This window comes from Myiozetetes cayanensis, unplaced genomic scaffold (genome assembly GCF_022539395.1).
Source record: "Myiozetetes cayanensis isolate MyiCay16 unplaced genomic scaffold, myiCay2020 scf10, whole genome shotgun sequence".
Classification (NCBI taxonomy): Eukaryota; Metazoa; Chordata; class Aves; order Passeriformes; family Tyrannidae; genus Myiozetetes; species Myiozetetes cayanensis.
The window spans coordinates 11,663,918-11,689,102 of NW_026086605.1; the positions used below are offsets into that span (position 1 = coordinate 11,663,918).

The following is a 25,185-nucleotide window of genomic DNA, read 5'->3' on the forward strand; positions in this document are numbered from 1 at the left end:
GGAATTTCTGTATCACATTAGCGTAAGCTCCTATTTCCAGCCTTACAGGATCCTAAGTTATTAAAATCTCTGGGGCCAAGGCACGTGGGAGCCAAATTTGGATGCCTGTACTCACACCAAGTAACGCATTCTGTTCAAGCTCTGCCACTGCCATCAGTGGGTGTAGTTAACAAATGAATCACTACTACTGAAGTAGAGATCTCAAATCGTAGGGTTTTTATAACTATGAGTGGCCCAGAGGTGAATCTCAGCTCATGCACAAACTTTGAGAGGGTTCAGGAACTAATAAGAGATGTTCCATAAACTGAGGGATTTGTGACATCCATATGGGATGAGAACACAAAACTACAAACTACTGAGTAGCTAGGACTAAGGAAAAAAGTTTAAGAAAGGAGCCAGTTTACAATGCTACAAATCAGGATTGAAGCTTAGGGCTTTGTTTTTGACCAATGGGGAGCCATCATAGGTGCTGCCTGCTAGAGCTACACCAAAATGCACAGTGATTTGTGTGTCCATCACTAACAGAGAGATCTTTCTTATTATGCTGAGTGAAAATTCACATCCCAATCTCACAAGTTCAGAAGCAATCATAATTTTATCCTGGCTTTAAAGTCTCTATATGTGAGGTCTCTCAGGGAATGTATAATTATTTGGAAAGGTCTCTGAGAGAAAAATAAGACCTTTCCCTGTAAGGCTGACTGATCCCATGAACCAGGTGAAGTTTATAGTCTTCACAAGCCCATTCTCAGCAGCCTGAGAGATGAAAGTCATCTTTGAAGGCAAAAACATTCAACAAAGCCTGCCCCAGATAAAGCCAGCTGCATTCAAATCAGATGAAGACTGTCCCATTTGATGAAGGATGCTTACCTGAGCAGAGCAGCACCAATGAGCAGTTTATCTCTGATTTTGGCATCTCCCTATCATCATTATTTCAACTTTCTTAAAAGTTTTAATTAAGATGTTCAATAATGTATTATTTGATAGACCAATGACATGGACAGTGATAGGCTGGTGACATGGACAGCGAGTGCACATTCAGCAAGTTTCTCAATGACACCAAAGTGTGGTGCAGTCAAGATGATGGAGGGAAGGGATGCCATCCAGAGGGACCTTGACAGGCTAGAGAGTTGGATCTGTGTGAACCTCATGAAGCTCAACAAGGGTAAGTGCAAAGTCCTGCACCAGGGTCAGGACAAACCCAAGCATGAGTACAGGCTGGGCAGAAAATGAATTAAGAGCAGTCCTGGGGAGAAGGACTTGGGGGTGTTGGTTAATGAGAAGCTCAACATGAACTGGCAATGTGCACTTGCAGTCCAGAAAGCCTGAAATATCCTGGGCTGTGTCAAAAGAGGTGTGAACAGTAGGTCAAGTGAGGTTATTCTGCCCCTCTACTCCACTCTTGTGAGACCCCAGCTGGAGCATTCCATCCAGCTCTGGTGCCATCAGCATAAGAATGTGGACTTGCTGGAGTGATTCCAGAGGAAGCCATGAACATGATCTAGGGGCTGGAGCACCTACCCTACAAAGACAGGCTGAGAAAGTTGGGATTGTTCCACTTGGAGAAGAGAAGGCTCTGGGAGAACTTAAAGCACCTTCCAATAGCTAAAGGGGCTACAACAGAGCTGGAGAGGGACTTTTTACAAGGGCATGTAGTAAAAGGACAAGAATAGTGGCTTTAAGTTGAAAGATGGTAGATTTAGAACAGACAGTGGAAAGAAATTCCTTATTGTGAGGCTGGTAAGACACAGGAACAGGTTGTCCACAGAAGCTGGGGAAGCCCCATTCCTGGAAGTGTTCAAGGCCAGGTTGGATGGAGCTTTGAGCAATCTGGTCCAGGGGAAGATGTCCCTGCCCATGGCAGGGGGGTTGGAACTGGATGATCTTTAAATTATTTTCCAACCCAAACCATTCTATGATTCCATGTACTCCAGAGAGTAGTGGTTCATGTCCCTTTGAAGACTATAGCTACGCCCACATTTCTCTCTTTCATAGCCTAATAAAAAGAAATCAACAAATTCCAGAGGCTAAAATGTTCTCCTTGCATTTTTTTTTTTCTGTACAGATCTTACAAGCCAGAGCTTGTAAGCCACCATAGTTTGCTGCTTTAAAAGGAAAGAAAGGAAAAAAAGAGACAGAAATCAGCTAAGGGAACTTATTGTGTTCCACAGTTTCAACACCTCTGATCCTTGCACTGTGAATTGGTTCAAATCCCTCCCACTCTGGGAAAAACCTAATTCACTCTCCTGGGAAGCTTATTGTCAGTGGGATTCTACCGTTTCTGAGTGGAATAAAGATTTCTAGGTCTATGTCTTACAAGTTTTAGCTATGGAAAATTTGTACATTTCCTAAGAGAAAAAGACACCTGAAACAGAGACATTGTATAATGCAGTGTTAAAAAACAGTGTTCAAAATATGCAGTCAAAAGACTATGAAAAATGAGGTTAACTGTGGAAAAGAATACACTTTTGGGTGTCAAATGGAAAAAGAGGCAATTAACCAGTATTATATGAAAATAAGCCACAACACCACAACCTGTCCTTTAAAAAGAGATTCTGCTTTGCTCCCAAGCCAGCTTAGCCCTTGCATTTTATCCTCCAAGAAAGTCTTTCCCCTAAGCTCACTTGTGTTATTTGAAGGGTAGGGTAAAATTATCCCAAGGACCAGCTATTCTATTCCATAGAAGGATATAGGTGGAGAGGATTTACACTCACCATTGTCATGTGCACCCAGCATGAATACTGAAATCAAAAGATTTTTAATAGTTAAGTCAATCATCCACCTGCCACCAGAACAAGGACAACATAACAACTTCCTTTCCTTCATTATGGAAGTGTGGAAGAGTAACACTGGTATGGTTTTTTTTTTTTGGTCTTGATGAAAAGACGCCTCTTTTAAATATACATAGATTCTGTAAATCACCACTTCTACACATTCAGACACACCATCATCTGGCATGTAGTAAGTACAGCATTAAGAACCTGATTCAAGCCCCAAATCTAAGTTCAACTACAGAAGAACTACAGGTTTCTCTTTCTCTCTAAAAGTCAATTCTTGGGCCTTCACATGGTGGAGGAAAGTTTGGAAAAGAGGCATCTGAGATGGACAAGGCTGCAGATGGGAACTAAATTTGTTTCACCATCTGATTTTAAGACACTCTCCCAATCTGGGAGGTTGACACTTGGGAAATGGAAAGGAATTGAGTCACACAACAGATTTTTATCAAACTGTGTGCAGATCTTGGGCTCTCACCAGTCAGTAGAGAGAAACTGTCTCCTCAGAGAGTGATTCAAAGCAAAGTCTGAATCATCCTTTCTCATGAAGATTGCATAAGGAGACTGGTCAGAGTGGCTGGCTCTGTACAAAGACTGTGTTCTAGGCTAAAGTAGCTCCCTGAAGGGTTGAAAAATAGGAAGTCTAATGATCGTAGCTTTGCCACTCTAGGCAGTTTCTGGACGGAAGCTCACAGTTTTTCTGTGTTACTCTAAGTAGGTATACAACAAAGAAGAGGGAGTTTGATAATTTAGCAATTATCAAAAGTCTTGTGCTTGTTTGTAAAAGACACCACCTGCTCTCGGACAAGGTACCAACATGAGACTACTGCACTGCAAGATATGTACTATGGACTGAGCACGTAACATTGATGATGACCAAAACCAACAGTATACTTAATGTTCAGGTAAAGCATCCAGTCCCTTCAAGTTAAATGCCCTTCTCCCCTCCATGACCTCCCCAAAGCAATCCAAGTCAGAGGGGATAACTCACCAGTAAAACCTGTTTGGGGTGACCCGCTCGTGCATGAGCTGCCATTTTCTTCCAAAGTCCATGGAGCTGTACAGCTGAAAGACAAGAGACAAAGTATAAACTTGGAGGAAGAAAAAGAAAGACTGTTGCTAGATAAAGTATTAAAAGCAATTCAGATTAAAGAACATGAATGGATTGCCCTGCACAGTTATTGATCAGCCTTGCTGCCAGGGTTAGCTAATAAGGTAATGTCCTCCCCTCACATTTAACCCATACTCAGCTCCTGGGAATCAAAAGCAGGTTGACTCTTCCAAAACCTTTTCAAACGTCTTTGTGCTTCCCAATTTCAGCTGTCAATACATTCACTTTGGCTGCCATATAAGAAACCTGTCTCTCCCCCTGTTTTTTTCAGCTCATCAGGAAGCAGGTAATTGTTGACCTATAAATTCTTAAAATTAAATAGAAAGAAAGACAAATCAGATTAGTCAACATGACTCTGATGTGGTAGGTAGTGACTCAAGGTCATGCTGCGATTTGTTTTTTATGGAGTGAATTAGATGTCTTCTGTGTGGAAAAAAAAAGTAAATTGCTCCTAATTCACATCTTCTAATATTCAGAATGAGGTCTAAATTTTGAAATAAGTTAGAAATCAATCTGCTCATTAGTTAAATACTAAAGACAGTGAAGTGGCTCTTCTTGAAAGCTAAATTTTCAACATAATGATCTTTTTGCATCTTTCTGTTTAACAAATGTCACAGCCGTAATGTAAAAATTTTCCATGAAACTCCACAAAAAGTCTCAGACATAGGTTTGCTTCATGCATACGCTGCTTAATAACACAAACATCATTCTCCATATAATTAGTTTATTACCCACAATGCACTCTCTCATGATCAAAAATATGCAAGCTCCTTTTCTCCAACTTCGAGCAAGTTTGGATCTTAGAGGAAAAAAAATACACTTTGAGAAATAACTACTATGCTTTACTATAGACTACAGAGAAATAAATATCAGGCAGCATTTTGAACAGGATTTCAAATAAATTTCATCTGATATAAATTCTGGCTTAACAAAACAAGGGCTGAGGTAGATAACTGAGCTGAAAAATTTAGATGTTTGTAATTTTCAAATTCAAGTCATTAATGGGAAAACGATATCATTTGAGTACAGGTTCTGCATTTGATTTGGAGTAACTGGATTTGCAAATTGGAGTCAGATCCATGTTCAGATTAGAATGGTTCACAGCCTAGTGATGTATACTGTGGCACCGCTATGATGGGTGGCTAAATGTGACTGGGAAGATAAACTACATGTGCTCACGCTGAATATTAAAGTTTCTTTGACCACAGAGATACAGCAGCCACGTTGGAGCTGTACCACAGAACAATTTAGAAAAATGATTGGAAGGGGCTGTTTGAGCACTGTCCAAAGCCTGAGCCAGTTGATTAACTCTTGCTATGTTTGTACTCAACTACATAACCAAAGCGGTGTATAGCCAGCAAAAGGAAATTCAAAACCTGAAATTCAGACCCCATTAAGTATCTAATGCCACTGGTATGAGCAAAGACAAAAGAATCAGCCTTTTGCATTTATGCCAATGGGAACTCCAGTTTTGGCCAACGACAGCTCAAGCTGCCAGTAAAGCACATAAGGGGAGGAGAGATGGAAGCAGGCATCCTCCAATCTTTATGGCAAAAAGGGCTTCAATTACGTAAGACTTCACTCCAGCCAACATCACTGGGCTTGGGGTAAGAACTATTAGGAAAGATTTTCTGCCCCATGTTCTTCAGGAGATCAGACATCATCTGAATGTTCTAATTTGGCCATATTTCTTTAACATTGTCACTAGATAAGGTCAGATAGTGCAGTAAACCCCACATTATCTGGACTTCCTCTGCTTTTCTGGTCAACCAATCACAGTGATTGTCTACAGAAATATGGTAGAGAATCCTCTGCCCCAAAGGGAATTCTGCATAGATACAAAATAAAGCACTGCTTATCTCTTTTAATTAAAGGAGCCAGGAAAAGAAAATTCTTTGTCCAAATTCAAGATTAGGCTTATGAAGTCAATATTAAGATAATTACCTTCTTGGAACATCCGGATTTTTAGAAACAATAACTGAGGATCCACATACAAAGTCAAAACTCTACAAGTGCTACAGTTCTGCCCTGCCAGTAATATTCCTTGAGTCAACTGACATGGTTGACACATACAAGGACCTCAGCACACACAGTTGCATCAAACGACTTGGTAGCCCTTTCTGTTTCCTGACCGCAGGTACCACTCACAGATTGAGCCATGGGGCTGTACCACCGTGGTGCTGTGCAAATCACAGGCTCCAGGCAGCTTAGTTAACTCATTACCCTCAGTTAACTCGTGATCACAAGCAAGGGCAAGTGGGTCTAGCATCCTGATTGTATTCTGCAACAGATTAACCATTCCTGCCACGAGAGGAAAGGATTAGCAAAATACATCCGTTTCCATGGATTCTCTTTTATCTTTTGCCCCTGGCATTTTCTTTTCTTTTGCAGCAGCCTAACAGCAGTAGCTACAGATAGCTCAGCAGCATGAAGCACAATTCTTTCTAACTACTCATCTCTCCCAGTGTCTCATTCAGGGAGCATCATTCTCTATATCAAGTTAAAAACCAGAAACCAGCTACTGGTCTGGCTTTTTCCTCCCTTCTCTCTATTAACACTCAGACTGACTGATGGTAGAAGGATTAAATTAAACTTGCAAGCCTTTATGTGATTTCAGATAAAGAGATAAGGAGGATACTATTCATTTCAATAACATTTATGTATTTTTTCACCTTCTAATTCGAGGTGTCCACTTTGAATTTTAACCAGATGACTGAGTCTTAAAGCTCTATGAAAGAGCAAATTCCTAAAAGGCCTCCCTGGCCCAATTCACTTTTACAGTATTATTTACAGATGCAAATGTAAAGGTTAATATTGAATTACTAAATAAAACATACAATAAAGAGATTTCTAGTATACATTAAAATTGAATATATACATGCACTTTCTCTTTATCTCCCTTCACAGAAGAAGAGAGATTTTTAGAAAAGAAAAGAAATTTAGTGGCAAGTACAGCAGATTTCAACAGAGATTAATTTCTCTGAAGGTTGAATACTAAGCAAAGGAAAGAAACAAGGAAGGTAAGGTGCCAAGATTTTACCTTTTTAAAGCTCTGCTCTGGCTCTTTAGTGACAAATAATCTCTGGCATTTCAACCTCCCAGAGCACTCTAACACATCAGTTCAAGAGGAATGGGCTCCAGTGTACCATGAGGGTGTAGTGTGAGGTATGCCCTTTCTGAACCCCCTTATGTTATTTGACATACTCTGATGACTGAAAAATTAAGACCATTATGGGTCATTATATTTGTATGGGCTGCTCTTGTCCCTCGATGAAGCTGAAGAGTGGCAGGTGAAGGATTTCACTAAGGAGTAACTCCAAGGCAGGACCCAAAACAGAAGGACAAAGTCCTGGCTCAAGGCAAGGGTGAAATACTCTGTTTTTTTAATATGAAAGTGAACCCTGCATCTACCACAGAGACACCTCAATAAACACAGTCACAGCACTTGGCTGATCCCAGCAATCTTTGCACCTCTTTGAGCAGACAGGTTCCAGGAGCTTCTTGAAAGCCAAGGTGCTAAACACACAATGTTCAGATACCCTACTGAGCCCATCTAAATGAAACTTATGAATCTCATCTACCCTTACGGCAAGACAGCCGGGGATTTACTAGTCATGGCCCTAGAATTCCTGCTTGCCCACAGACTGGCATGTGACACTGCTACAGTGCAGCTGGGATTCAGGAAGATGAAGGGTCCAGCATTTTGTGTGTCAGATAAATATATCTTCTAATGTGCTCCCATGCCTAATGATCACCTAATCTATTACCCTGAAGTACAAGCCCTGTTTAGTGTGTCTGGTGATAGACATAGGCAGGATTCAAGAGCAGCTCTGCTTTCACACCTGGCTTTGAGCTGTCACCCAGTACAGCTCCAGCCTTTGAAAATGGGTACTGAGTACTAGGGAAAAATATCATGGAGTCATAGAATGGTTTGAAAGGGACATTAAAGATCACCTCATTCCAATCCCCCTGCCATGGGCAGGGACACCTTCCACTAGACAAGGTTGCTCAAAACCTGCCTGTATTCAGGAGCCTAGTTAGGTCTTTCATTTAAAAACGTAAAGGCTGTAAATAGCAAATGTTTATCCAAACAGCATCACGATACTCCACACTCGAGGATCGTAGCACCAGACGTATCACATCCACCAACACAGCCCTGCGTTTTAGGAAGAACACAATCTGTGCGAGCAAAGACATTGGCAGCCCAAGTGATACAGAACTTTGTTTCACCACGGGCCAGAACCTTGACTCATGCTTGTTTTGCTCAGCACAAATCTGAATCATAAAGATACTACATATCACAGGCAGAATGAGTCTTAGAGTCTTTGAACTCTAAGAATGCTTGAAACCTTTTATTTCACACCAGCATTGTTTCCAAGTAAAGTGGCAAGCCCCTTAAAGATGGAGCTTTATCCCCAGTGTCAGACACTGTGCCATAAACACATGCAATGTGACAGAAACATAGTCAGAACTACAGAGCTGTAAAGGAAGGAGGCATACACACATACATCCACAGAGCTGCATATGAAAAATGCTGCTGAAATTCTCCAGTACAAACTCTCAGGGTGATCTCGTTCAGGGTTTGTTTTGTTTATTTTGCCAATGAGAGCTAGCAAAAAAATTGAACAGGATGATTTTCCTGAAGAAATAAAGCTTCTCAAAACTGGTACAGCATGAGAGACTGGTCTGCTTAAATTCCACTTAGAGAGAGGGGAGGAGAACGAGCAGTGAAGGAAACACATGGAAACCCCCGGAAGAATCTCAACCCTCTGATGTTAGTCACACACATCTGAGCTAGTCACCAATGCTCATTTTTAGACAGGTAAGAAATTTCTAAAGTTGCTTTTTATTCATGCCTTAGAATTCTCCACCTCTCTCAACAGACACTAAAAGCACCCAACAATGACTAGTGCAGAAGATTTGACCCCACCACAGACACATGATTTAGCTGAGATGGATGTCATGTTAGGTTCCCTGTTCCCAGGTTGACCTGTTTGGTCTTCATGGGGAAGTATGTAGAAGAATAAAGATTCAAGGCAAGCTGAAGAAAGACCAAGCATGCAAGAGCCTGGGTACACTTTATCACAGCAAGAAGCACATATAAATGTCATGTATACATTAAAAAGCAATAGATGACAGACTGAAGAAATTCATAGACCTTTTATATTTATAGAATTTGTGCCTAAGCACACAAGAAGAAGGGCATCAGGAACATATACAAAAAGCTTATAAGCAAATAAAATCAAATACTCTTTGTTGCTATGAAATCAGGTCTATTGGCCTGAGAAAACATCTGGTGAGAATCTCAATAGTTTCCTCTCTGCCAGCAAACCCTGGAGTGCAAACAATGGTGTCAGATAAAGTGAGAAAGAACAGCTGGACTATATGCACTTAGAGAAACAATTCATTTATTACACACAAAATTAGACTTCCCCAGACAATACATCCAGCTGATGATGGGAAGATGCATTCAAAATAAATGCTGCAGAGTGGGAGTCAGTCTAGTGGTAATAACTGGGTAGCAGCTGACATATGATGGAAGAGGAGGGTCAGATTAGTCTGGCCTGCCATGGCCTCAGAAGAGCATGATCCCGAGCAGTAGCTCAAATTGCTTACATGAAAAGATGGCTCTGATCCCAGAAAAGCACAAAGCAAACTAACACCTTCCCAGCCAGAGCTGGTGGGAAAAATCCACATGATGTGTGGAGGGTTCCTGCCAAAATCTCAAACCAGGACAGAAGAAAAATAAAATTAGGTCAACATTTCTGCAGGAAATTGGACTGCATGCAAGTGATCTGCAAAGAATAACTCAGAAAAGAAAGTCTGTTGCAGGGTCTTACATTTTCTCTACAAAGGGAAAATGACCATGATCACTGAAAAAAATTAGAGGTTCAGGAAAAGCTGTAAACTCTCAGAAAATTGCAAGGTTTGTCTCTTCTCTACACTTTTGTGTTGCAGATGAAATTCCAAAAGAAGAAGGTGTCATCATTAAAATTCCAGAAAGTTCATTCCTAGAAGGAAAATGAACGGGATGAAAAATTCACAACACTTTTCACTCTTGAGAATAAAGAAAAGATAAGCCATGTCTGACAATTGCCAGAGCTGATCCATCACATGGCACAACAGAGACGTGTAACTATATGGGTTTGCGTGGCACGGTTTTGGTAGCAGGGGTCTAAAGGGGTGGTTTCTGTGAGAGCATGCTAGAAGCTTCTTTCCCATATGTCTGACAGAGCCAATGCCAGCTGGCTCCAAGACAGGCCCACTGCTGATCAAGGCCAAGCCCGTCATTGATTGTGGGAGCACCTCTGGGATACCAACACAGAGAGGAATGGGGGAAAGGTAGTTTAAGATTTAGGTTTTCTTTCTCATTATACTACTCTGATTTGATTGGCAATAAATTTGGATAATCTCCTTGAGTCTGTTTTGCCCATAACAGTAACTGGTGAGTATTCTCTACCTGTCCTTATCTCAACCCATGAGTCTTCCATCATATTTTCTCTCCCATGTCCAGCTGAGGAGGGAAGTGATAGAGTGGTTTTGGTGGGCACCTGTCATCAACCAGGGTCAACCCACCACAGCAACAAATTTAAACTGCAGGGAAAATGTTTCATGAATAACATCAACATTTTTTTCTAAAGGTACACTGAGCAGCTGAGTACTGCAAGAGAAGTGTTCTGCAAGACCTTGGAACAATGTTCAGAATAAAATGAATGGATGGTCCTCACTTTACCCACTGCAAAAAAAAGATCTTTTTTCTGCACCTAAAATGGGATTTAGGAACAATTAAATAAAGTTGCCTGTAAAAAGAAAAAAAACACCACAACAAGACGAAAACACAAACAACCTCCCCACCAAAACAAATAAACAAAAAACTAAACAGAAAAAAACTAAACCAGAGACTGCACCATAGGAGATAACTGTATCAGCAAGTGAAAGAATATGAGTAATAACTGCATTTCTCCCTGTCATATTTCTTTCAAGTAACTCTAATATAGCACGTACTGCTACTCAACCACTTCAAGACTACTCCTGAAAGTCAGATCCATGCTCTCCACTTTGTTAATTTAGCACAGAAATTCCAAGCTGCCTTCATTTGAATATGGTGACTTTTTCCTTCAGCTCCAGCTAAATCCCTGAGACACTATCTCCCTATAACTCCTCATTCATACAAACTGAAACCAGATCCTCAAATCCCCAAGAAATTCAAGTTGGAATATTAACTCCCAAATAGCCAAGACTGACCCAAAGGCTTCTAACCAATACCCACAATACACGTCATTTCCTCTTACTAATTTTTCCTTTTGAGATGTCATAAAATTGTGGCTTTCCTCCTTCTCATAGCCCCACATGCTAGATCCACTTGTGTAGACCCCACTACAAGAGTTCTGAAGCCATAAGCTGCCCTCAGGAACTGGCATGGCATGCCTTTGGGAGCAGAGCAGACTGTGAAGCCTCAATAGAGAAAACAGCAAAAGAAAGACAACAGACTTGAGAAGAACACAAACAGCATAGATTTGGTGTAGACATGAAGACAGTAGTTGGTACCACAGAAATACACTCTGCTTCTACATCACATCTTCCATCTTGCCTTCCTCGCCTGTCATCCATCCCTTCTTGTTTAAGGACAGATGGATACCTCTCCCTTTCACAGCACCAGTATAATGTTTAAAATGCGTGGTCTATCCAAATCCCTTTCTCAGGTTCTCCTGTGGGCAGGACGTGCTACTTGCACTGTTGTAGGTGCAGGACTCAGGTCTAACAAACTTCTGTTGTGTGGCTGAAACCATGTCAGGAACAACCCTTGCCATGAAAGGGGCTTTATTACTCACAGTTGAAAAGGCTGCATTCAGGAAAGATTCAAGGCCTTCTCCTCTTTCTTCTGTTCCACCATTCCCCTCAGCCTGGGCCTTAGTGAGACACCTCTGGAGTGTCAGGCAGTTGCCATTGGGGACACAAAGGCTAATGTTACCTTCAAGCTGATGACCAACTCAAGAACAATTTTATTATCTATGTTTGTTTCTTACACCTTCTCCCAGGGAAATACCTGTCCTTGACACCTTGCTTTGCTGGGACTCCAGTGGTGCCAAGATCTGAAGGTTGGAAGCGCTTCTGGACCTTTAAATAGTGGAAAGAAGAGCTTATCACTCTCCTCTCTTGTCACACACTGCCTGGAAATCACAAGTCAGGTAATGCATCTTTACAACTCCACCCTACAGAAGCCAAAAATAAGTCCTACTTCTCAAGCCAAAAGATTTGTGCAACAGCTGATGGAGCTGAACTTAGGAGAAAGAAGTCTACCAGTACCATATTTATGGGCTTTGTTTACACAAGCTTGTAAAAACTAGTAATTGTAATGAAAACAAATGGACCAGTTTATCTTCTTGCTTTGATTTCCTTTCCAGGTGATTAAAAGCTGCATCAGGAGAACTCACTGCAGCCCAGGGCTCTTCTCTAGCATGGTACAGTCAGTCTGTCCTAAGCATGGAAAGAGAATATTCCCAGACTGCTGCATGTCTAAGACTCATTAGAGCTACTCATTTCCCTACAGATGTTGTATACTAGATGGGACACTGGAAATTAATTTCCATCATCTGTCTCATACAGGAAGGGAAAAAAAATAAATATATCACAGGCTAGGAAGTTCTCTTTGCACTTTAAAATCTGATATACTGAAATATTTTACATGCTTGCTGGCAAAAGTAGGTCTTCAGTAAAAAGAAACTGAGACTCCATCTCACTGCTGTAAGAAACTGGTCAGGGATCTTCTGCACTAAGACCAAATGCTTTGGAAATGTTTGACTTCACTTTGCACTTGTATGGTAAAATCCAGACCAGACTTACAAAGAAACAAGGTAGGTTAAGACAATACACTGATGTTACGTTTCATGGTTTCATAGTTCAAAAAATTCTTTCACCTAATGGGTCCACTCACAGCAGTGCAGTTTGCTTAAACTTGATGCTCAAAGCAAGACTTACCTCTCTCTGCTTTGCCACTTCATCTCCAAGGAAAAGATGAAAGTGGATTAAACTGGTGAAAAAAGTCCATTCAAAAACCTTCACAATTTCTCTTAAGCCTTATTGGTATCAAGAACACTCAGACAAAAATTTGCTATTTCTGCCCAGAGAAGAATACCTTTTGCTTTTCTACTCTGTGACTGACTGGTGGGTAGCAGAACAAGAAGTCCAATTTCAACAGGAACAGTGTCATAAATGGGTATCACAAAGAAGTTAAGGCATGTTTCAGCCCTGGGTGAAAAACAGGCTCTCTTTTTTTTCTGCTTTCTACCCACCTCCAAATATGCTGGAGTGGCTCAGAACCGAGATAAAAAATATTACTTCCAGATTTTTTTCTTAAACTGAAATCTGGAGAAAAAATATGTTCACTTTGGCCATTTAAAACACATCTCAATCATTTCTAAATAATTTAGCTTTAGCAACTTTCAAAAGGTACTATAAATAGAAATGCCATTTTGAGGGAAGGCTAACTTTTTTGATTCTTGTTTATTCCTTTCTCTTTGACATTTTAACCAAAGTCAGCTAAAAGTTTGGGGGAGGACTAAAGCAGAGTAATACATTGCCACCACCCCCGTTCTGATGAGTGTTTTGTTAACAATTCTTATTGAAAACTGAAGACATAAAAGGGGAAAAACCCCAGAAACCAAAGAAAAAATGCTGCTTCCAGATCGAGATGCAACAGACAAGAAAAGCAACACGATATGCAGGGGGACAGTTTCCCACATCAGCCATGCAGAGCAGAGAGCAAAACGAGACACAGAAAGGGACAGGAATGCAGAATGGGGGACAAGGGAACAATACTGGGACTGTGCACAGATCAGAATGGGCTGGAGGTGGCAGGGTTGCCTCCTGCTACCAGAGTCTACAAAGTACACCAGGAGTTATCTTTCTTTATTTATATATAGCCAGGAGTTATTTCTTCCACTGGCATCCAATAGGCTCAGCCAGAGGTAGAGGAGGGTTGCAAGTTGCTCCTGTTGTCTGCAGCTACTGCTTCACTTCTTTTTGCCCCTAGGATCAGCTCTTTAACAGTCACAAAAGAATGAATCAGCTCCAGTGGCTGCTGATTTTCTTGTGTCCATGGCAGGCTGCTCCCTTTGTCCAGTTTCTTCTCAGGTTAAAAATCACTAGTCAGTTTTTGGTCTGAGGTTTGTGCTAAATGGATCCATTTGGATGAAGCCAATGCCGCTCTGCAGGTTAGCCTTCACCGAGGAGCTCTGTGCCCTCCCAGACCAAGAGGAAAATCCTGTTTGCCCCTGGGGGCTCTACATTGCAGCCCTTTAGAAGTCCCTCCTTACACTCCATCAATGATTATACTCCAAAAGTTTAACAATAAGGAGAAATAAATGGGAACCACATGTCTAATGGGAAGATTTTTCATTCAAATGTGCTTTATTGTGTGATATATGCCTTTAATTACAGTGCAAGCATCTGGGTACATTTGTTGCTATTACAGACCAATCTTTCATGTTTATTGAGCATAAGACTACAAGGGAGAAAGTAGGAGAGGCTCAGACATAAGGCAGAGTGGGACATAAAACTGTAATCACATGCTTGGCTGTTCCTCTCCTCCTTCCTTTATAAACCCTGTGGCACTATCTGTAGATTAACCTCTATATTACACAGAACAGGATTTAATGGCAGAGGGGGTTGTTTTCAGATTAGTGAAAGAAAGAGATTCCACACCACCAAACTACCTTCCAAATTTATATAAGATTTTTCCAATTTATTTCTGTAAGTGGGAAAAACATTTCTAAAAGTGCGTACATGGGCATTAATGAATAGGTTTTGAAACTGCATTTAGAAGAGCATTTTATTCTGAGATGTAATTGTTGTTCATGTGAAAAATTTCACATGGCTTGAAAGAAATACTAGTTTGGGCTCAAGCAGAATACGTCATTTAGGCAAAATTGAAGCAGTGTATTTTGCTCCAGGTTAAATTGTATGCTATTTGACACACACACACCCCATTCCACCCAAAACAATTCTCCATTCATCAGCATTTTCTCAGACAAGGGTTTCCCAGCTGTGTGACACATCACCCTCAGACACCGAGAAGATACACACCTGAACTGATCTACCTTACACAGGTGAAAATGCTGTTCCCACTTGGGTCAGCCCTGACAGAGGGTAGATGTTCACTCTCTTCATAAGGTTCTCATCTCACCAGATGAAGACTTCTTTAAGACCTTCACCCCACTTCTCAGTGGTGTTGTGTGATCCTATTTCTTCACAAAGTCAGAGCAGTCTCACAAACTGTCCATATTCTTATACTTCATTCACCCTATGAGGGTACCTCAGCCTGTGGCCATGTTTTGTTTTTTTTACAATGGGTTTTTACATTTACGATGCAGAGCAGGTATTTATAGGCTGCCACAACACACTGGGATACCTCTGTCTTCTTTGGTCATGGATATGCTCCCAGTGCCACCCTGAAAGGCTTCTGGGAAATTACAGTAGATGAATGGATACTACTTAGGAATTGTATGGGTTTTGCACTGAGACAAATCCCTCTCTGGTCCACACACACAGCCTATGCTCTGTTCTGCCTGGGACCAAGGCCGGATACTGGATCAAACCAGCCCAGAGAAAGGCACACCTTACTTAATGGGAGTTTTATGTCCCCTCAGGGAAAACATAGAAGCTTATAGGACAACTGTGACTGTGAAATAAATTCTATGAGTAAAAAATTATAAAAACAAGGCAGAAAACTTCAGTTTCTGATAAAATTTAAGATGCAGTTTCAGCAAATATTATCTCCTACCTGAATACCCTAGATCTTGTACTGTCTTCTACAATTCTTTCTTTTGGGCCATCTTCATTACCACATGCTCGTCTATCCTGTCCTATAATGAACCAAGAGGTAAACTTGAACATATAATAAAGAAACTTAGAGTTCCTTTCAGCTTTACTCTCCTACTTTGTGGACAACTCTGGTCTCTACCAGGGGCTCTGCTAGCTTGAAAATTTGCTTCAGTACTGCTCTTACTATAACACTTAAAATCCAGTAGGGTAATTCAGTTCATCTCTATCTAGCCAAAATTCTTTTTGAGCAGATTCCCTGGCAATCCACGCATTGAGAGCAGACAACTACTGAAGGGAAAAGCAGAGCCTGATTATACAGGCACTTATCTCCACACATACACAGCCAAGCCACAGATCACATGTAGGAAGGGAACAGAAAGTGGTCTCATGGGAGATGAGAAATGGTATCCTCCCTGTGCTTCACAGTGATTAAGTTCATCCTGATCCAAATGTGCAAGGGAGACTGTTTGCAGGAGGAACCCAAATGAACAGCATCATTGTAAACAGCAGCCACCATCAGGAACAATTTATCTTGACGGCTGTAGCAGAACCTGTCACTGCACTGAGGCATCACTGCCAGAAAAATCACCAAATGAGAAACTCGCATGTTTCAGGGATCCCTCAGAGCTGCCAGGCTACACCATTTACACTGCTGTCTTTGATTCATCCATCACCCAGTTCCTGCAAACAAACAACATTTATACCTTTGGAATAACTGAGTTATTTTTTGCAGATCATGCAAGAAAAAGGAAGTTCCTGACCAAGCTCTCTCAGCAGCTCTCTAGGTTTTTAAATATTCTGTGGTATCTATATTTAAGCTATTTATCCCATTTAATTCAAACTCTAGGTACCTTCAATCCACGTTAGGAAGCCGAGTGAAGGAAAAAAGCCCCCATAAAACCTCAACAATAAACAAACCTGATTCAAGGCAAAAATGACAACAACTCACCAAACTTGATATAATGTAACTCTAATTCCTGAAGTTAACCTAAGTTCACAGTGATGGTACAGCATAACTCCTACTGGAAGGCACAAAGGAAAAATAAAGCAACTGTTTCCATGCTGTCACTAGAGAAAAAGCACAGCTCATCTGGCTGGGGACTATCAGACTTAATTTTGCAGCAGAACTTTCAGGCTCGTCACATTTGTGCCACTGGGTATGTGTGTATAACTCTTAAGGATTTTGCACCGAGATCTGAGAAAATCAACTGGCCTGAAGCAAGTGCTGTGTTAGAGGACGAAGCCAGAGTCCTGTTTTAGCAGCAAAACTTTTGATGACATTATTGTTCTCTTACTATATGGCAAGAAAGGCCCCTTGGGTGCAGTATATTCTGCTAACATTTTATTTGTATTGCTGTTATCTCTTGAACACTGCAAGCATAAAATGCTACAAAATCTAGATTCAGACAGTTTATGATCACTGAGCTGCTGGTAGAAATGAGAGGCCCAAGGTAGGAGGCTTTGGGAAGGATCCTGTTTTACTCCTTTTGCACTACAGAATCTCAGGAATTTTTTATAAAGCTTTAAGCTTTGTTGTTTCTTTGATCAATTGTCCTCCTCTCAAAAAAATCACCCTTCATTTTGATGCCTCATCTTCTGCTTTTATCATACCCACAATACTTCGGATGTGCCAAAGTTTTACTGCATCGTGCCCTAACTTGCATTTTATAGCCACCCATGGTCCTATAAAAATCATTTGAACACAAAACGAAAGAATTTCATTACTCTGGAAGAACTTCTTGTAACTGTCACACAACTGCTGTGGGGTTTCTGCTGCAAAAATTCAAACATGTACACAGGCAGGTGCACACCCTGTACAAACAGGCCACCAGTCTTCTCCCAGACAACCAATATGAATATCCAGCTGAAATGTGCACCAAAACACAACTGGAGATGTGCAGCAGCATTTGCAATGAGGAATAAAGATACAGAGGCATAAATGGCCTGTGGCAGAACAGTGCTAGAATCAGGACATTACGAAAATCTTGAGGTTTTTGCTGCCTTTTTTTTTTTTTAATGATAAAACTGTGAGGAAGCATTTGAAAAACATGGTTCACAATCCTTTCCTCAGTCACAGAAGCATTCAAGAGAAATATAATAGAGGACAACTGAAATAATTAAAACACACTCCTGATTTTTTTTCTCTGTCAAACTCATGATTTTCAAAGGACCCATTAATTATTTCTAAACACTTGGGATTGTAGTTCCTGAGGTTCTAGACCAAAACTCCAGGCACTGTCCTCTTTTGTCACCACTGACACAATGATCATGAAAAGCTGAAACATACACTGGATTACCAATGAGCATATGGGACATTTGAATCATCTGTGCCTACTGAGGGTACAGAGGAGTTACAGCTGCTCCTCTGGCACCTTTATTCCCCAGAACAATATTGATTACCTGCAGTTTCTACCAGGAGGAGAAAAAAATGGAGAAATAAAAGGAGAAAATTAAAAAACAAATATTGGTGAATTTTCACATGTCAAGGTTGAACAACAGAAATAAAGAGTTACCTTAACATGAGTGATAGCTTGCACAAAAGGCAGATGAGCCCAGAGACTCTGCATCTCTCAGCAGGCAGATTTTAGGAGGAAAAAAAAGAAACTATGCACAGGAAAGCATAAACTACTTCTATCTTGTTTTATGTGAGAAAAAAATACCATATATGTTTACAGGTCAGATCATCCAGTGATGCAAATCAGCATTTCCCAGATAAAATCAATGGACTCACACTGAATATCAGCTGCTACATATGTGACTCTAAACATCTTCTGTAAACCAACTCAGGTATGCTATTAAATCAGAACATGGTCCATTTCCCTACTGAAACCAAGCACTGGAGACAGGGATGGTTTGTAGTTACTCAAAAAAGGGAGAGAGCAAGAGAGAGAAGCCTATTTGTAAAGGGCAATCTGAGGCAAAACTGAGGGCCACATGTGCTAAGTCAATTCTTGGTGGAATGCTTTATTTTGGTTGAATGTTACCCCTGCAGACTCTAGTCAAATACTCTTATTTCCTAAAGTTTACATGTAAAGTACCTCCTAAGAAAATGTGTGCAGCGTCTTCTACTTTTCAGTCTCTCTTAAGGTGTTAAAAGAACCAATGACTCTTCTAAATAATGCAGTAGGAGAATTTTTAGAGCCTTGTATATTTTTTTAAGTAAAACTCCTTTGGTGAGCTCATAGCTTGAGACTTGGGGTCTTACACCTCTACCCCTCAGCATCATCCTGGCTGCCTCAAGGACACTAGTCTATGCCAGGCATCCATCTTTAAGGACATTAAAGATGAAAATATTTTCTTAAGTAGCCTACTGTCATCCCAGTGTGCAATATTTCTCAACAGTGGGGTCTTGTATTGTCAAGTTAATGTGCAAATACTAAGAAATGCCACCATTACCCGGACAGAAAGAACAGTCCCCATTGGGCAGACTTCCAAAAGCTGCCTGAATCACTGATAGTAATGGGAGCTTCTGGGTCCCAAATCCTTCTGGACAAAGAATAACCCTAATGGTTAACAAAACAACAGCTTCTTAATTTCCACCTCCCAGAAAGTACTCTAATCCAAGGGAATTAGCATCCCTCTGTACTCAATTCTACATGCCCACAGCAATAATTTCAGGTGCTGGTAGACACATCTTCCCTAAGCTATAGCTTTAATGTCCTGGAGCAGCAAAACCCAGGAGAGTGAAAGTACCTAAAATCCCAACAGTTAAATCCCATACATGACTTGTATGTCTTTGCAGACACTTTGCAAGTACTGAAAGCTTGTCTGTATAGCTACTTCACACCCTAATGTGTAAAGGCTTACATACTTCAAGGCCTTAAATCACAAAAGCATTTATGTATAACCTTAAAATTAGGCCCAGACTAAATAATTTGGCTGCTCTGAGGTCAGAGTTGTCTTTTTTTCTAACAAGTTTTAGTAAATTCACACAAGTTTACATTCGTTGTCACAGGCTCCTCTCTATCACTTTAGCTGTGATATTTTAGGCAAAATTAACCCTGTTGTGCTTTGCCATGCAATAGTCACACTTCTAACCTCAAGCACCACATTGAGTCAACTTACTGAAGGGGCAACAAACCAAACTGAAGTTTTTCATGGTCAGCATCAGGAAATACCCGAGGTGAAGTCAACACTCGGCAAGTGTTCTTTCTTCATCTAATTCTGCTCAACAGGTCTTAGAAGAGACTAATGTTGCCATCAGGACATGCAAATCCTGAGAAAGAGCTTTGAAAAGCAATATGGAAGGCAAAGAAAACGGAATGGGGTTTAAAAAAAAAAAAAAAAAAAGAGAAAGCAAGAAAATGGAAAAAAGGCCCAGGAAACCCTTCTGGGTTCATCTCATTTTGCTGAAGGAGCCTGGCAGGTAACTCACATCTACACAAATGAATCCTGATAAAGAAAAACAAAAGATTGTGAATTCCTTCTCAGCTTGCACATCATGTTTGCTCTCTCCTCCACGGAGGCAGTCATTATAATTTGTAGGCATGATAGCAGGAGCTAGGAAACTTAATACTTTTTGCTGTTTTGATCATATTGGAGTCATATCCCATGTAATCCATTTTGCACACATCCAGACAGCAGGGTTAGTTTCAAGTCCCCTAATCTCAGGTAATATAGCAAATAGTTACAACCCAGGAAAGGAAATTACTTCCTTGACAGTCAGTGGAGGCCTAGTCAATACAAACGAGTCTAAGGCACAATTTACCTTATCCTTAAGTAGTCACCTACATTTGCCTCCAGAAATCAATCAACACCATTTAGAAGATCACCACCAACCACAATGTGAAGCCTCAACACCCAACGTAGGCGTACACATTGCAACATTTTGGATCTCTACAGTCAGGCAAAATAAATCATGCCCCTGGTGTTCTTATTCTTCAGCCTTCTTCACTCCTTCATGTTTATTCCCATCTGCTGTATTTATAACCGCTCTTCACCCCACTTAGGCTCCAGATAAAATCAATATACAGCCATGATTTAGCATGGCCCAGGAATAAAGCAGGGGATCCTCGCTCTGTTGCACAATAAATGAGGTTGCTTCAGCAGAAGAGCACATTTAAGCATCAAATGTATCTCGCTCCATTTATCTCTATATTTCCCTTTTCAAAGTAAAACCTGCCCATGAAGTATCTATAACGTAAATAACAAGCAACAGGAAAGTCTGTTCTAACTAAATCAAGTTTCACGAGCCGTTACTTTCTTTTTGCCACCACAAATCATCGCGAACCCAAAGTTCAGTATTTTGCCAGGACAAAATTCATGGGGCATTTCTGAAGTAGAGCCAGGGTTGCATAATTTAATTTCTCATCTCCTGTTAAAACTGCCAGGCTTATCATAATCAGAATGATAAATGTAGAGTCATATGTCTTCTTTCCGACAGTAATGCCCATCAATACTTCAAATGCAAACAATTGTGACATCTGACTTTATAAAAATTACCTAGTGCACCAACACCACTTAATTAAATCATTTTAAAACTGCTTTTGTTACATTTAATGAATGATATATTATACTGCAATGAAACATGCAGCAATACAAATACTTCACAATGCTAACAATTAAGGCTCACTTCACTTACGGCAATTGACAACACAAGTGCTCCTCACATCATTCAGCTTGCGCATTCCAAATGAACTGGTTAGCGAAAAGGGTGCTTCTTTGCTAATGAGTTTTGTAATCAAGGCATCTATTTTAATTTCAAATTGGCTAGATTGGGGGAAATTGCTGAACTAAATGCCTAGTTCTAATTAGGATTATAAAAATATTCATCATGCAGCAGAATTAGCGCAAGGTCTTGATTTCCCAACATTTGCATATAGCTTTAGTTTAAGAGTGGAAAAAACCTCCTGATAAATTGTCTTCCTTTTAATGAATTGAACAAACACTATATCTGCTTTAGTAGCCCTTTCATTTAAAGGCACTGATACATATTCATGATTTGTAAATGAAGTTAAGTGATTTCGATTCTTCAGTTCATTATCATATTGAAGAACAGACTTCTGTAAATTGCCCTTAAATATTCCCAATCTCAAGGGTTTGGTGTGGGTTTTGGTTCTTTTTGTTTGGCTTGGGTTTTTTTAACTTTACTAAGATTTCAGTTTATCTGTTTGATGGAGCCCTGCCTGCCTGGGAGAGCTGCTGGCTCTTGGTTTGTCCAGCGACAGACACATGATATGTTTGTAGAACCTGATGTTCTCAGAAGAGTATTCAAAAGGCAAAGAGATGAAAGGCTTATTTGTAGTTAAGTCATGGGAACAGGACTCTATCTGCCTTCAGCTTATGACTTTGCTATAGTCCTCAGTGGTAGTTAGGCAATGAAACACTTTAATGACCTGTGCCTGAATACACTAGAGATACTCAGGGGACAACACTTTGTCAGTCTCACATTTAATTGCAAGCACTCTTGGGCAGGGATTGCTTCTTAATACGAGTGTGTAATACAATGGACCAGTCAGTATGGTAGGGATTTCTAAGAGCAGTTACTGTAATATGGCTCGTATTAAACATGAAACACTACATGTTCCTTTACAGCTGAGCAACATACTCACTTTATTTCCTTCCTCAGTATGGCACACCTGTAGGAGTAACTGTTATTATGAAAGCTTCCTCAATTTCTTTCCCTTTTAAATGAAGAAAAGAATGCAATTGGTGTGCTTCCAGCTTCACTCTGTGGGGTGCCCAAATGCCAAGTGACTGCTGCAAGATAAATCTGAAAGCTGAGCACCATATTCATAGGACTGGAACCACCATCATTGCACTCTTCAAATATCAATGAGCAATGATGAGAAATTAGACCCAGTGTGTTCTCTCACATCATACAATGAAAAGGTGATTCTACAATCAGGATCCATATGGGAGCAGGAAGAGCTTATTTTCCTTGTTAAATGTAATGTTCACATCTTGCTAAGAAAAGCTGAGTTTTACCCAAGAGGTGCAGTCTTGAGCTGTTGTTGATAAAAGGAGAGGTTGCTCACACTTCTGACAACTTCTGACAACTACAATTACATCTAAATTCCAGGACCAGGAATGCTGCTGAGGAGCAGGTGACAGCTCTGGGTGCCTGCTGGTTTATAGCAAAATGAGATGTGAGGCAGCCACCAACCTGCCTCTCCTCATTAGCCCCACACCTCTTTTCTAAGGATAGAAAACCTACAGACCTAGGCTGGAGTCACGTCTCACCTCAGATATGCAGCAACTCCCACTGTTTAATATCAGCACACCTGCAGCTGCCACCCTAGAATTGTACTTTCCGACAAAAGGACTTCCAACTCAAAGTGCAATACTCTCACCTGAACATAATCCTGAAGCCCCCATGTGCCTAAGTTTCCATGAAGTGCACAGAAAAACCTGAGACCTGGGGCTGGGGCACTTGCTGGGAATGAAGGTGAATACAACTCCCTACATCTTTTTGCCAGTGAAGCTGAGCAGAGCAGATGGAGAGGGAGATAACCTGAAACCCTGCAGTCCTGACACCCTCTGAGACAGAGAGACTGAGGATCCTTCAAGGCACCGAAGGCTCTTAATGGCCCAGCTCATTGACCTACAATGACAGGAAGAGATGGGGAGTTGCCTTTTTCTCCATATGTGTGTGTTTGTCTGACTTAATACCTCCATACAACTCCTCTTCACAAAGAGCCACATGCAGAGGTCAAGAGGCAAGGTGTATAAGTTGCATGAGGAGAGGTTTCATCATCGTATAAGAAATTTCTTACAATCAATCACTGGAATCTTCCTTTCCCCCAGGAATGTAGTGGAGTCCCCCTCACTAGAGGCATTAAAGACATGACTGGACTGGGTGCTAGGCAATCATATCTAGGTTCCCTTTTTCATGAAAGGTTGGACCAGATTATTTTTTGAGATCCCTTACAGCTTGGACTGTTCGATATGTCTGTTTAAACATCTCATCACAAAGAATTCCAGACAAAGATGGAAGACTGCCTGGAAAACGGTGCCTGTATTTCCAGAAGAACATGAACCCAGCCTTATTCACCTCTCAGCAAGTCCCACTGGATTTCCTTGGTATCATCCTACCCAACTGGACACTGTCAGAAAAAAAGCCAAAAACCAAAAACCAAACCAAACCAAAACAAAACAAAAACACAACAACAACAAACCACCCCACACTTAACTGCCAAACTGCCTTATGTCATGCTGGGAGCCTAGGCCCAAACTCCACGGGAGAATTTTGCCTGGAAGCAAAAAGATATATTAACAACAACAACAACAACAACAACAAACCAACCAAAAAACAACACGACAAAGCAAAAACAACAACAAAAAACAACCAAAAAAAACCACAAAAAACCACAAACAACAAACACAAACAAAACAAGCAAACAACAACAACAACAAAAAAACCCCTAGCCAAACAAAAAAACCCCTTTCCCTTATAACTCTGGTGTTATCTGTTCTTAAGGTTTTTTTAATAAATTCAGCAGTGTCCTGACAAGATAGTCAGGGCTGTGACATGTACTGCATTCAATTTTCAGGTCATAACTTGCCTCATCTCCCACACCAAAGGAATCTCTCCAGTCAGACCTGATACTGTCTGCCAGGTGCAACTTGGTGATACAGCAGAATGTTATCTTACACATTTTATTTATCACCTCATTCGAGCAGATAATAAGACACCCACTTTCTTTTGTTCACTTCCTGCTGAAGATTAAGCCCTATGGAGGGAGAAGGCCCTGATTGCCAAACTTCTTGTTTATCCAATGTTCTCAAATTTGTAATGGTGTAGCTGGGGAATTTAAATTGGCATGCTATTGAATTATTCAGTTTCTTACCTATTCCCAGCAGGTTCCAAATCAAAGTTTGGCCTATAAGGAAGAGGTGGAATTGTATCTCCCTGCATAGCTGGATTTTTTCTCTTAACAATGGTGATTTGAAATATTTTAAATATCTTTCTCCCTATTCTCTAATATTTTCTCTTTTAAAAAAAATATCTTTTTTAACGATCTACTAAAAAAAATTTATGCAAGAGAGTTGTACATATTGCTCTGAAAAAAGTTTCAATGTCATTTGGAGAGAAACTCTGAGGAGTTAGAAACTCCCTTCTGTTTCTGCCTCCAGACTGATCCATTCCCTAGAGATATATTGGTGTGTGGAAAGATGTGCTTCTTGAGAATTAGTTGATTCCTTGGATAAATGCAACAAATGATCAGGCACTCAACATATTAGTATCAGAAATGTAAGAGCAATTTAAGATATTCATCCCCAGCTGCTTTGAATGGCAGCAACAAAAACTGTACTTTAAGTATATGCTGGTAGACTCTGAGCTTTCATAGCATTCCACAAAGCATTCCCATACTTTCCCCATACACAAATATTGATTTTTTTTTTTTTTGTATATTCCCCTTCCCACCACACTTTAACAAAAAGATTGTTTAAAATGGCTTCCTATATATTTTCTGGGGGGAAAAATCCATGCAAATTGGAGGATGAAGCCCCATTTTCCCTTTGCATTGGGTGATATAT

At 40.5% G+C, this 25,185-nt stretch overlaps 1 protein-coding gene across 1 annotated transcript in view; it reads right to left on the reverse strand.

The window, feature by feature from the left end:
* Nucleotides 1-25,185, reverse strand: part of SORCS3 (sortilin related VPS10 domain containing receptor 3) — a 289,152-nt gene that overhangs the window by 104,335 nt on the left and 159,632 nt on the right. The window contains exon 5 of the mRNA XM_050338477.1: nucleotides 3,763-3,836. Coding sequence (XP_050194434.1) covers nucleotides 3,763-3,836 — 74 coding nt within the window. The remainder of the gene's footprint in view (nucleotides 1-3,762; nucleotides 3,837-25,185) is intronic.